The sequence below is a fragment of the Mustelus asterias genome, chromosome 16 (genome assembly GCF_964213995.1).
Source record: "Mustelus asterias chromosome 16, sMusAst1.hap1.1, whole genome shotgun sequence".
In the NCBI taxonomy this organism is placed as follows: Eukaryota; Metazoa; Chordata; class Chondrichthyes; order Carcharhiniformes; family Triakidae; genus Mustelus; species Mustelus asterias.
In genome coordinates, this window is record NC_135816.1 from 47,344,996 (window position 1) to 47,359,690 (window position 14,695).

Consider the following 14,695-nt stretch of genomic DNA (forward strand, 5'->3'; position numbering starts at 1 on the left):
AGCACATTAACCAAACTATCCCGATCCCTTTGGGCTATCATAATTTGGTTCAGTAATCAGTAGGTATGACACCCAGTTTGATGCAATCCACAAATTTGGACAATGTTGTATCTTTTTAAGTCATTTGTAAAAAAACATACAAATTGCAATGACCCAAACTCCATAGGAATCAGCTGGCAACTGGTTTCCACCTATTGATCTTTCATGCATCGGTCCAGCCAAATATTTTGTGATCAACTCTATATAGACACATCCTATGGATCAATTTATTATGCAGCTCACTATTGAATATCTTCCTGAAATGTTGGTGGATAATATCTACTTCTGTCCTTCACTTGCTGGGTCAAGTGCAGTAAATTTGTGAACTATAACAATTTCTTTGAGGGTGGGGAGGTAGATCTATATCAATTCACATGAGATCATGCACTTCTTGATAATCCATTTGGAAATTGGCCATCAAAGTCTCAAACACTTAAACCCACAATGCTGGTAATTTGCGTGTTCATCCCTTGCCTTTTTTTAAAGATACGGTTATATTGGCTATTTTCTGTTTGTGAGTTTGAAAGAAGTATGAGAATTTGCATCTCCTGAGCCAACTCCCATCAGCACGGAACTTTACTTACCTGGAGTTGCCTACACCTAAGGTCCAGGAGGCTGCTTTTCTGCACTTTCCTTAGATTAATTTCTTGAGGTGTCACCTTCACCTCATGAGGAAAAACACTTCCCTGTTCCAATATCTGTAGAATCCCTACAGTGCAGAAAGAGGCCATTTGGCCTGCCTAGTCTGCACTGACTCCAAAAGAGCATCCCACCCAGGCCGGCTTATTCACATTATATTCCATCTGCCATGTTCTAGCCCATTCACGTGGCCTGTCTGAATCCCCTTGAAGCATCCTCACAGCTTGCCTAGTTTTGTGTCATCAGCAAGTTTGGAAATATTACATTTGCTCCCCTGCATCCATTTATATACATTGTGAACAGCTCTGGCCCCAGCATTGATCCTTACGATGCCCCACTAATCACATCCTGCCACCCTGAGAATGACCTGTTTATTCCTACTTCCTGCTTTCTGTCTGTTAATCCATTCTCAATCCATACCGATATACTACCCCCAATCCCATGTGCTCTACTTTTGTTTACTGACCTTCTGTGAGGGACCTTATCGAAAGACATCTGAAAATCTAAATACATCACATCCACTAGTTCTCCTTTACCTTTATTACAGATAACATCCTAAAAAAAAACTTGTACATGTTTGTCAAACATGATTTCACTTTCTTAAATTCAAGTTGACTCTGTACAATCATATCATTCTTTTCTAATGTCCAGTTATATCCTTTATAATCCTACATTTCTATTACTTTCCCTGCTACAGACTAATAGGTCTATGCTTCTATTTTCTCTCCCCCTTTTTTGTCTCACTCCCTCCTTAAATAATGGGGTTGCATTTGCTACTTTCCAGTCTGCAGGGATCTTTCGAGAATCCAGAATTTTGAAGGATAATCACCAATGCATTCACTATCTCTCTAGCCACCTCTTCAATACTCTGGGATGTAACTCATCTGGTGCAGCAGATTTATCAACCTTCAATCCAATTAGTTTTTCAAGTGTATCACTTTATTAATACTAATTTCTTTCAGTTCCTCATTTTCACAAGTCCCTTGGTTTCTTCGTGTCCAGGAGATTTTCTATATCTTCCTTTGTGAAGACAGACACAAAAGTAATTGTTTAGATGCTTCACAATTTCCCTATTCCCCATTATGAATTCTCCTGTCTCTGCTTGTAATGGACCCACATTGTTCTTGCCAGTCCTTTCCTTTTCACATACTTAGAGAAGCTTTTACAGTCACCTTTATGCTTATTGCTAGTTTGCAGTCATAGTCTTTCTTCCCTTTATCAGTTTCTTGGTCCTCATTTGTTGGATTTTAAGTTGCTCACAGTCCTCAGGTTTGCATGGGCCAAATTTACATTACCTTCTGGTTCCTGACAGCAGGAACATGTCTACTGATGGTGCTATGACCATTGCTGTAGATTTTTAAAATATTCCTTTATGTGCAACTTTCAGATGCCATGATGATTTCCTATTTTCCATGCAGATATTCTTTCCAGAAAAGGAGCTAATGGCTATAAGTGCTTGCATCCCCTTTATCTGCAATTCAGAAGAGTTGTGTGCTGATGCTGTTCTGTACAATACTAATCAGCTGCTTGACTGGTCCCTTTCTGGAAAATAAAAAAATGTCCATTTCCAAATAAGTAAATGCAAAGTGAAATCTCATTCTGAATGAAGAAAGCAATCCAATTCTCAGCTGTCCACGGTCCTGCACATTTGTGCCTATATCATTCCTTTCTCATGAATTCACTGTCCACATTTTCTTCCATTCAACCTCGCCTAGTCACATATTCTTCTCGATCTCACCATCTCCAGTGGCTTTTCAAAATCCCTGGCCACCTTCTATATTTTTCACTAACCTAATTTTCTCTGTCTGCGCTTGCACTCTTGTAACCGATAATACCAAGCCTCTGGTATGTGGTTGCAATAGTATCCCTGCAATTCCTCACCTCTGTTTGTTGCCTTGTGCCCAGTAAAACGTATCTTCTATCCCAATTTCCTGACGCTGTTCCATCTTTGTTTCCTGAATCCATGAAGTGCAAGCTTGTGCACCTGGTACGTAACTGAATTAGCCATCTTTTGCTGGATCTGGCTTGATCATGTCAAGCCACCCTCTGCCAAAATGATGCAGCACCATGGGATTGTGCTGAAGGACTGCTTTCCTTCACTACCAGTTTTCTCCCCACCCTCAGCTCAAACCAAAAATACAAGAGGAGTATTGTTGACTTTTTTTCTCCAAGGCAGAGGTACATTCAGCTGACCACTTTGCCAAAACTCGCCCTTGTCGTGAACACCCATTCGTACACTCTTGTTCTCTTTGTTTGCCCCTCACAATTTCTTTCTTTCTCTCTCTCTCGCTCACTCGCACGCACGCACTCTCACACACACACACTCTCTCTCTCTCTCTCACACACACTATAATATATATATTTTCCCCTCTCTCTCTTTCCTGATGTCTGCAGCAAATTGCTAAACTGCTGGTCCCCAGGTAGTCATTATTGTAAATGGTTCAACTTTGCAAGCTACCATCAACAGTCCACTCTGAAAAATAAAAAAAACACCATGCTTAGTCTTTCTCCTCAATCACTCCTGTCATTCTTTCCTTTATTTCTAAGTATATTAAATGTACGTGAGGTGACCATGCTTCACTATGTTCCCACTCAGCCGATGGTTTGAAGGTTGGGGAGATGGCTGGTTTCTCCCGTTGGTGATAATCATTGTCCATTACTGATGTGGAATGCATCTGATGTTATTGAGGTCTGGCCTTAAATTGGAACTTGCTGCTTCATTATAAGCGGAGTCGTGAATTAAGCTGGGCACAGTGTGGAATCATTAGTGAAGAGTCAACAACAACAACTTGCATTTATCCAGGTTATTCAACATAGTAAAACGTTTCAAGGTCCTGAGTAAAACCAGACAGGCATTTAAACTGAACCAAAGACAACAGCACCAGGAAAAGTGATAAATTTTATCGAGCCATGTGAAAAGCTAATAGGAAAGGCAGCCAATAAAGCAAAAAATAAGGGGCTTGAGGAAATAAGAGATAGCGACCATGATCGTGTGATGGTCTCTCAATTTCTGTTTCTTTGGTCTGATGTCTATTTTCCATGTGCTTCTGTGAAGCTTCGTAAAACATTTTATATACGTATATGCAAGTTATTGTTATAGTATATGTGAAAGCATAGGGTGGTTGTACTAAACCAGTAACTAATATCACGGTATCTGAATGTACTTTCAGTTCCAGTTTCCAACAAAAAACTCACTGAGCATTAATTGTTTCTGCCTGTGGATTTTGGTAGTTTTTACAAATATATATACATGTTCACAGTTTTGCTACTCATAATGAATTTATTTTGGGACTTGTTAGCATGTAATCTGAAGTATTTGAGATGAAATCTGCCAATATTTGTAATTTCACAGAATCCCTACAGTGCAGACGGAGACCATTTGGCCCATTGAGTCTGCACCGACCACAATTCCACCCAGGCCCTATTCCGTAATCCCTGCTCGTCCCCCTGATCATAGGGCAATTTATCATGCCCTATCCACCTAACCCGCACATCTTTGTAATTGGTCCTCAATTTGGCAATCTTGGTAGACTCTGCATTGCCCAAGCTGGAAGTGATCTCATCAGATTCTCTCATGACTGAAGGATCCAACCTGGGTTCGGCACTGGTGTCACAGAACTGGCAGTTCATGTTGTTGCAGCCGTATTTCCTCTGGCCTTTCTCTGGGCACGTTGGATGTTGTAAGTTTGTTGTAGATGATCCTTGGAAACAAGCTGAACAAAATTTCAATGCTTGTCTCCACATGGGCCAGTTGGCTGCAGTATATTCCTAAGAGAGGAATACAGAATTTGTAAGGGCTCCTTTTTAGGGCGTTCTTGTATTTATACTGATGTTGTTCAGCCTGAGGCAGTTTCCCATAGAAGATCTGCTTGGGTGTTATGTGGTCATACATGCAGCAGATATGTCCTGTCCAATTTGATTCAATGGAAGGTGGCTTTGTGCTGTTGAGTCTAGCACAATAAAGGACCTTTTTTTGTGATTTTCCCATGATGGATCTCAGGTGACTTTGGTGGAAATGTTTCAGAATGTTGATGCAGCACGTATAGCAAACCCACGGTTCTGTGCCATACAACAGGGTGATAAGGGCAATTGTATTGAGTTTGATTTTGGTCTCTGGCTCCATGCCATACTGCTTGCAGAGACACAATCGTGGAGTCAGCCATGGGCAGAACATCCTTTCTGGATATGTGCATGGATATCTTCCTCAATAGCAACATTCCTAGAGAACACACTGCCAGGGTAAAGTCTTTAGCAGCACCCAAGAACTTGTTTGCAAATGTCTGGATGTCTTTCTTATTGTAGGAAGCCACAGTCATTTGCATACTATGACTGATTTTGGTGAAAGCATGCAGTTTGAAGAAATTGAAGAACGTCCCTAAAATCTGATGTTGATGCCTGAAGGCATGTCTTTAGCTTACTTAAGTATCAAAGAAGATATTGAAGAATTGGGTATCCTTGCTTTACACCGCTCATTACCACAAAGGCATCAGGCATCTTCCCTCTCAATCACACAGTAGACCAGAATTTTACAAACTTGTTCGGGTGTCCCAGCTTAAACAGTAGGTGCCATGTAGACCAGGTCAACTATCAGTGTCAAAAGTTTTAATTAGGTCGATGTTGCTCTCTGCATTTTTCTGGTGGTTGTCTTGCTGCAAACACCATAGCGGCTGGCCCATGGTTAGTTTTAAAACTGCTCTCTGATTCCGGGAGGACTTCACATCTTGGCAAAGGTTGAATAGGGCACCTGTGTGATCTTAATTGTGATTGAGAGAAGACCTATTCCTCAGTAGTTGCCACATCCATCCAGATGTTGACATTCTTGAGGTCCTTTGGAACTATTTTCCTGATCCCAGATGTTCAAAGACAGCTGTAAGTTTATTAACCAGCTCTGTACTATTCCATTTCCAAATCTCTGCTGGGATGCTGTCTGGGCCAGTGGCTTAGACTTGTTTGTTTGGTTGACTTTATCATGTCTTGAGTGGGAGGAGGAAAAGACCAGTTTTCATTCTCTTACAACGCTCAATTTGATGCAGAAAATCTTCTGACATGTGGGAATCTCTGTTGAGGAGCTCAATAACGTGCTCACACCACCTTTCCATTTCGGTTGTCTTATCAGTGCTTAGCTCATTTCCATCAGCTGTTAGGATGGAGCAGAGATTGTGGTAGATGGGCCATGTACAGTTATCACATTGTACATGCCTTTCAGCTACATGTTGCAGCTTTTGTGTTCCACCAATCATTCTGCAATTCTCTTAACCCATGCTTGTTGATAATGGGATTGCGAAAAGACTTCAGAGGTAGGCATCATTCTGTACAAATCAGTCTTTGTGCTCGTACTTGCAGTATCCCAAAACATCTACTGAAGTCTCGAAAGATCACAGAGCTTATTCCATTCACCTTCTTCATCGCTTGTCGGGAGGAAGATCAAACTTCGCGTTGGTGTCAAGTTGTGTTACACGGTCATGGACAATAATAAGGTTCTTGAGTTTGACATCTAGCTTGGCCATACCCAACAAGTTGACTTGGAATGTTTTGGCTGGATCTTTAGACTGAGCTTGGTGCAGATCGGCGGTGGCCTGTCCAGCAGTCAGTCCCTCACATGGCACAAGTTATCTTAATGTCAACTTTGTCTTCCTGTCTAACAAGCACATGGTTAAGGCAATGTCAGTCCTTAGATCATGGATACTGCCAGGGTGTCTTATATTTTCCTTTCAGGCGGAACATAGGATTGATTATTGCAAGGTTATGCTTGATACACAACTCAAATGAACTCTGCTACCTATATTTTCCTTTCCCAACCCCATGTTGACCAAGGATACCTGCCCATGTGATGTGGTCACATCTAACTCTGACATTGAAATCACTCATGAGGATAATTTTGTCATCTTTCGGGTTGATTGTAGGAAAACGGCCACATGATCATAGAGTCTTTCTTTTACTGTTGGTCATTGCGCACTTGTGCGCTGATGGGCATTGCATGTCTCCTGTGTTGTTGCAGGTGAAGCTATAAATTCGTCAAGTGTCTGTTGATGCCTTTGGGAAAGTTTTCTTTTAGATCTCTTGTAATCTGAAATCTATAGAAGGTAGAGTACTCCAACAGAGAGTGTATCCTGCTCCTATTACTGGCCTTTTCCTGCTAGTCATGTTTCAGTAAGGGCACCTATGTCTACACCATATTATCGAAGTTCCCTGGCTACTAAAGTTCAAAGGTGTTCAGGTTTGCCACAAGTTTGGTGATTAAGTAGAGTATGGAGATTGCAGCATGCCTGTGTCATAGTTGGTGACATTGTGTTTGTCTTTGCTTTAGTTTGCAGTTTCTTGCCACAGGATTGAGTTACTCCCAGCCACATTATGCTGGTCAGTAACAGAGCAGTCTTTGTTTAAGATTCCTTTTATCCTATAGGATTCCTTTTATTCCACTGGGGGGAAACTAGCCAGCTGTGCATTCCTAAATGGAGCAACTGGGCCTTTGCATAGTCCTGCCTAACGCAGATGCTGTTTTGGGGCACATTTGGCACAAATGACCATCTAAAGGCCACCTACATGCAGGTTGAAGATTATGGTTTAGCGTGACTGCATCAACGTTTTGCTTGCTTCCCATTGCCGTAAGACTTGGTCATATATCTGTAGCTCTTAATTTACAGCTAATCTATGCTAAAGAATTTTATTATATAATGGAGGATGGCTGCATGTTGCTGCCCCCACTCTCTCGGCTACCTATGCATGATCTCAGAGGTGAGAAGGATTCAAGATGTCTAGGTCGCTTGGCAGCTGCAATGGTTGACCACTACATGGTGTTCCTCTGCTTTTCCCTTTGCCACAGTTCACACTTAGTTACCCTGGTGCCATATTTGCTGAAATTACCAAATACTCGTAGGTGTTGCCTTCCATGCCACGGTGGACTTTGTTTCCCCTTCCAGCTTCTGTTTCTCTACTATAAGGTAGAGGTTATCGGGGTTCACCAGGAGAAAGGGTGGATAATACTTGGAAGTGCGAGGTTGTAGATCCAGCGAGGACTTTTGATCAGATATCAGCATCCTTTTCACTAATGAGGCATTAGTGAGGATCCATCTGGTAATCAAAATGAGTCCACTCCCAACCTTTAAACCAGAATCTGGTAATAGAATGTTAAAGAATAGAGGAATTGTGTCACACAGGAGGTAAAGTCTGTTTGATAAATTTTGTCATCACATGTTCGAAGGAAATAAAGTAAATCATTTTTGTTGCTTTGATGAAGGCATTTGTGACACTAAAGCACCTGAACGGCTCTCAATTCCAAGATGACACTTTGAAAACTGGCTTATAATTCAAACTGGCTTATAATTCAATTTGTTTCTGTGGTTGAAACAATTTTTGTCATGGGAAAATTGTTGAAATGAACCCCTTTTGAGAGAGAGAGACCTTCCTGAAAACATGGTTCTGGATTGTTATTTTTCCAGCAATCTTTCCTGTTTTTAAGATAGGAGAGAGAATAAAAATCACCTTGAAGGAAAGTGACGACATGCAGAATGAATATGTAGCTCAATGAAGAAGTGCAAGCTAATGAACGATTTGAAGTATATATTCTATATATAAATAATCTATTCTATTCAGCAGTTAAACAGTCTCTTTGTTCTGTTGTGGGATTGCTTCCAATGTAGCCATCATTGCAAAAATGGTCTTACCTAAATATCTTGGGATAATATATGGCAGGAGAATTTGCTATGAGTTGCAATATGTTGAGAATAAAGGATAGGAAGCTAAGAGACCTTTGAAATAGTCAAATTTGGAGATGACAGAAGCCTGGGTGAGGACTTCAGCAGCAGCTAGTAAAGGCAGGGTTAGAGGTGAGTAAGGCTATAAATATCAGAGAAGATGGTCTTTGTGGTGGAGAATATATGGAGTTGGAAGCCAAATTTGATTTCGGTTAGGAGGCAGAGGTAACAAACGGTTTCAACCCAAGACGGTGGCGCAGGAAGGAGTTGGAATCCAGGGTCAGAGATTTGGAGTTTCTGGTGGGGTCATTGTTAACGGCTTCCACACTTGCAATGTTTAGTTGGTCAAAATTGTAGCCTATCCAAGACTTGGATGCCAGACGAGCAGTTGGCGCTGAGGCACTGGAGCAGTCAAGAGCGCTGCAAAGGCATCGCTTTATTGCAAGGAGGATTTTTTTTCAGGGGCAATTGAAAATAACACCAGTTGAGAAGCAATGCTTGACTGTTCCCCAGCAGCAATGGAATCAGAATGGTGAAGTTTCTTGTGTTAGTCATGGCTGCTTTATTGGCGTGGAGCTAAACCTCTCTAAGCTAACGAGGGACTGACGTGTGATTTAGGGTTTAATTGAGGAAGTGAATGTAGAGTTGAAGGGATGTGCAGGCTGAATTTGTCAAACTGAGATAGCGTTTAGTCCTCAGAGCATCCACCCCCTGGATTCAGATGCTAATTTGCATTTTGGCAACTCTCCTTTTCAATTCTACCATCTCTTTCATGCAAAGTTTCCTGACTATCTCTTTCATGAAAAGTTTCCCCAAGTTCTTTGTTGAGATATTCGGTGCTGGGCGGTATCTCTTGCTTAGCTAAAATGAGGGAATCAAAGTTAACTGGGGTTGTCTGTCTAGTTGCATTTTCACAGCAATGCTGGGAGATTGGAAATATCTGGTCACCTGCCCAAGGTCTAGGAAGACAGAACAGTGAGATAAGGGGGACCAATGCAGATAGATAAATAAACTTCAAAATGTGGATGAAACAAAATGTCTAGATTTGGTGTATATTTTAAAAAATCTTTTCTCTTTACAGTTTCAATCTTTTTACATTCTTGCCGGTTTGTTGCAGTCCTCCTGCGCGACGTCAGTGGGGTAGGCGTGACAGGCCTTTGCATAATCCCATAAACCAGGATGAAAACTACCACCATCCTCCATATTCACAGCAACTGCCTATAGATGAAAATCGGTCTTACAATCACACAAGCCTATCACCACGTATGCTTCACCCTGCTGCACACCCTCCGCAGCAAAATCCCGTCATGGTGGATCTCCATGAACAGGTTAGAGTCACTTACCACCTTGTCAGATAAACCACTCTCTGCTCTTCGGCTACCTTCTGATTTAAATGCATGTCACTGGTGCAAATATTAACATCATTTGCGAGTCCGTGAACTAAAAATATGTAATTTAAATGTCCTAAATGACTTAGAATAGCAACCGGCTGTTGCATGCTACCACTCCACCCTATAACATGGTCCTGGTTCCCCAAGAGCGTAAAGGATGCTATGGGTAGGTCGGAAAGGAGGCTAACAAATGGGAATGGAATTGAGCGGGCTGATGCCTGATGGTGCAAAGGGACCAAGAGCCATTCGGGTCGTCCTACTTGGACCCCTTGCCTTGCATGACCACAAGACACTACTCCCCCATGACGGACTGTGATTTTCTCCTGTTCCCAACTTTCAGATCCTGTGATCCACGCTGCATAATTTTTCCAACATTCTCCGTGCTTCCTGACTCCAGACCTGTTCCCCGGAACCCCCAAAATGGTGGATCCTGAGACACACACACACACACACACACACACACACACACACACACACACACCCCAATCTAGATACAGCTAAACTCTTTCCCTTGTTCTCCCATATCCCATTGCCACCCCTCCATGTTCATAAATCAGTCTCCCTGCTAACACTGTCTGGCACAACATTCCCTATTCTTGTAAAAGTCTCTGATTTACACTAATGGTCCAACATTAGATCCCCAACCACAGGGGGAAGGGGTGGCTGACTTCTTTCAAAGCTGGGATTGGGAGCAATATTGGTTTCGAACTGAGTATTTCACCTTGCAGGGAAAATGATTCATGATATTGTGACACAAAATGAAAGGGGGTAATAAATACCAGAGGAAGGCATTGCCTAACCGTTGTCTGCATTGTAAAGTACCTGTAATAATTTGTGCTGAACTGAATTTTGCTAATGAATTCTTGTGGCACTGTCACCTATTCAAGTCCAATACTATTGAATGAAAGCTCCTAAATAAATACATTTTAAAAAGCTGTACAGTTTGTAAATGGCCAAATTATTGGGATTCTTAGCTAGCCAGTTCAGACGTGAAATCCATCTTACTCGACCACTCTCCATTGTGTGGACTAACTTTATTCTACGGTGGAGATGAACATGAATCGAATGTGCCTATTGTTAGTGTAATTGAAATACTGATTTTTTAAAACTCTATTTGCAATTCTCTTGAGTAATAATTCTTCTTTCTTTACTCTAGATGCATCAAGGAACAGTTCCTGTGTCCTATACTGTAACCACAGTAACGGCACATGGTTTCCCACTCCATGCAGGGCAACATATCCCAGGGTGCAACACGCAACAGGTTCCAGCATGCTCAGTAATGTTCAGTGGACAGCACTACCCGGTCTGCTGCGTGCCACCACCTGTGAGTTTCACAAGTTACGAGGCGGCACATTAAGCCACTGTTCTCTAGCCGTCAAAAATCGGTTCAGAAGAAAAGGGTTAGGATTGAGACCTTCCAGAACATTTCTTGCCATTTATAGTATTTCCTTCGGTGTCTGAACAACATCTGTGAAGTCAAAGTTTCATAGTCACATTTTTAATTATGATAAATTTGATTAATGAATTCAAGGGGGGAGGCGTTCATCTAATTCTGCATCTGTCTTGCACTAGAGGAGCCCCATAGGAGCTGAAACTCAGGCTTTAGGTTTCAGCTGCTTGTTCCTCATGACTCAGTAATTTTTTGATAAGGTTTTTAAGAATGCATTGATATTTTCACATGATGTTAAGAAAATTTTTACTTTGTCAGGACATCCTTGAAATATAAATAGGATTTGTTTAATGGTGTCTGACAATTGTTTAAATTCTAGAGGGTACAGAGGTCATCAGAAACTTCTCAAATACTCAACTTTTATTAAAAAAAACACCTTTATCCATGATTTCTTAAATTCAATGCAGTCTCCAATTTGCTGGAAGATTGTTCAACATCTTTGCCCACTGTCTCATAAGGAATAATTAAGAATGCTCGCTTTGTGTTTTTAACCTTGCATGGATTTTATAATGCTATCAGCTAATCAGTTGACTAGTTTTGAAGATCTCATATTTTATCTGCCATCAATATGATTGACAGCTGAAGCACTTGAACCCACTTCAAACATGTTAGCTTTGTGGTGAAGCCTCCACTCAATATTTGTCCTCAGTAATGCGTTAACATTGGGCTGAATTGAGTACTTCAGTTTAGATTGTGCACCCAGTACATATGCCACTCACCCAACCAAGGAGCAAAGATACATTCTAACAGCTGTTAATGTCCTCTGCATGTGGATTTTGTGACGACTAGGAAGCCAGTTCAGTATGTTCCATACCCTACCTTGCTGTTTCATAGCACGATAATTGAAATATTTCCATTTGTAATCATCAAAGCTAGAGTGTTTCAAACCTCCCTCATAACATGAAATTAAAAGGTACTTACTTGGTTAACATGCAGTTTTGGTTCGGATTATTTTTAACAGTGTAAAATCATTTAACTGCTGCTTCTTTAAGAGTAGTGGCAGTGTAACTAAAGCCTTTTGTGTGAGAGGGGTGCAAAATACCATTTTAATTTTGCTTCTGCTTTCTCCCTTCCATCTCTTTTGTTTTCACTTAAGCAGAATAGGCTATCTTTTGCTTTATTTGTAGTCTTTCCTCTGGCTACAATTGTAAAATATGTGTCACAAGATTTTGTGGGGGAGCTCTTCAATTTTAAAATGATCTGTTAAATTCTGAACGTAATTCTGATACCTGTGGTGGAACAGAGATCATGTCGAAAGACTCATGTTCCCATTTAAGACTCCTGTTCTGACAGGATCTCACCTCCAGCAGTAGAAATTGATGTTGAGGTTATAATATGAAAGACTAAATGGGTCAGATGTTGCTGTAAAATTAAGAGACTTAACAGTGCCCATAGTTTTTTAAAATGTTAATCAGTTAACTCTTTCTACAATCCCTCCCCCACCCCCCAACTCCCCTCAAAATCAGCGGGGGGGGGCAATCTTACCAAAAAGATTCTAAGTCCAGGACGGGCGTGAAAACAGGAGAAAAAACAGCTGTTTTTTGGGCAAGTTCAAATCTGCTATTTTATGCACTCAGTGCATGAAAAAAACAGCAGAGATGGTTTCTCACCTGTAGGGGGAGGGGCAGGGCTTAAGTTGCCTGAATGCTGGCTGAGAGCAGCAAAGAGCGCCATTGTGCAGGTGTCGAGCAGTAGAGACCTGTCACTCAGCCTCTGCTGTTGTCAGGCAGCTTCCCAGCCTAAAGCACAGCAAACCTCTCCCAGCTACCGCGGGGGCCCACGGCCTATTACGACCTGGCCAGCCCTGATTGTCCCCTTCACCACACCCCTCCTCCGTGCCCATCAGCATTATGGTGGGCACTGGAGTTTGCTTTCGCTGGTCAAAGTAATTCAGACTTCCCTCTCCAAGCTGTCTGAAAACTTCTCCCAAGATTGCACCCAACTCAACATCATGTCATCAAGTGAGGACAGGATTAGATTTGATCCTGCAGTTAGACTGCTCCCTGTAGTTGAACCCGCTGTTGAGTTTCGCAGGAGAACAATATTCACAAGGGTGTGATGCTGCAGGGTAACTGACACCAAGGCAGTAAAGGGGGCAAGGGAAACAAAATATTTGAAATAGCCGGTAACAGTTCTTGTGTGAATAACCATGAAAGCATTCCAATACCAATCCATAACAAATATAACTTTTCCTGCTTGTTAGTCATTGCATGTAATCTGTTTCATGCTATACATGTCTCCCAAATGCTAAGGAATGGAGCTGTTCAGAATATATGGTGAACTGCATTGTAAATATCCTGGCACTTCACCATATCCTGAAAATATTCAGAATTCCTAGGGAATTAACAGTATGAGTACATCAGTTGCTGTTATCTATCTAGTGCTGTTTGATCTGTTTTCATCTTGTAAATGTCTTTTTATCTTTGTTTTCCAGCTGATCCATGCGTGCACAATGCAGCATCTGCCAGTCTCTTACCAAGCCTTCCCTCCACTTATCTCCAGTGAACATTTTATACTGCACCCTCCCCATCTGCCACCCCACCAGCATCCCCACCTTCCTCCCTTGGGCCAGTTTGTTCCAATTCAGCCACAGCATCCACGATTGGTAAGTAAAATATTTAAGGAAAAAGAAGTGACTAAAATATTTTTATTATTCAGTGCAGCCTCTCTACCTGTAATTTATGTCATGCTCTGAAAGGCAATAATAGTGCTTCATCTAATTTCACCACTCCCTCCCCTCCCCTTGAAATCTTGTACATTTCAATTGAGTTTACATCAGGGGCAGGGTTGCAAAACTGGCGTTACCACACCTACAGCCAGACGTCCATCCACCCAATATTCAGTATTGTTGGAGTCAGTGGAATGGAACTGAATTAGAAGGGTGCATTCTGACAGCAGATGCATCATTGCCCGTTTTGTATCCCTGTCCAAGTCACATTTGTACCCTTGTGTGTTTTGTATAGTAAGCAAAAAAAAAATTGACGAGATAATTTTATTTCTCAAAGCCCCCATGGGCTATTTAGAAAAAGATTTATGTCACAGAATTGAAGGATAATAGGAATAGTGTAGTGTGGAGGGACAACGAGGATAGTGTGGTGTGGAGGGATAATGGGGATAGTGTGATGTGGAGGGACAACGAGGATAGTGTGGTGTGGAGGGACAACGAGGATAGTGTGATGTGGAGGGATAATGGGGACAGTGTGATGTGGAGGGGATAATGGGGACAGTGTGGTGTGGAGGGACAACGAGGATAGTGTGGTGTGGAGGGACAACGAGGATAGTGTGATGTGGAGGGATAATGGGGACAGTGTGATGTGGAGGGATAATGGGGACAGTGTGGTGTGGAGGGACAACGAGGATAGTGTGGTGTGGAGGGACAACGAGGATAGTGTGATGTGGAGGGATAATGGGGACAGTGTGATGTGGAGGGACAATGGGGATAGTGTGATGTGGAGGGATAATGGGGACAGTGTGATGTGGAG

The 14,695-nt window shown here is 41.9% G+C and overlaps 1 protein-coding gene across 4 annotated transcripts in view; it reads left to right on the plus strand.

Moving 5' to 3' along the window:
• The window catches only part of rnf44 (ring finger protein 44), a 149,637-nt gene that overhangs the window by 108,335 nt on the left and 26,607 nt on the right, over positions 1-14,695 (plus strand). For all 4 annotated transcript variants that reach the window (XM_078231043.1, XM_078231044.1, XM_078231045.1 and 1 more), the window contains 3 exons: positions 9,490-9,700; positions 10,920-11,087; positions 13,648-13,818. In XM_078231043.1, the coding sequence (XP_078087169.1) occupies positions 9,490-9,700; positions 10,920-11,087; positions 13,648-13,818 (550 nt within the window). The remainder of the gene's footprint in view (positions 1-9,489; positions 9,701-10,919; positions 11,088-13,647; positions 13,819-14,695) is intronic.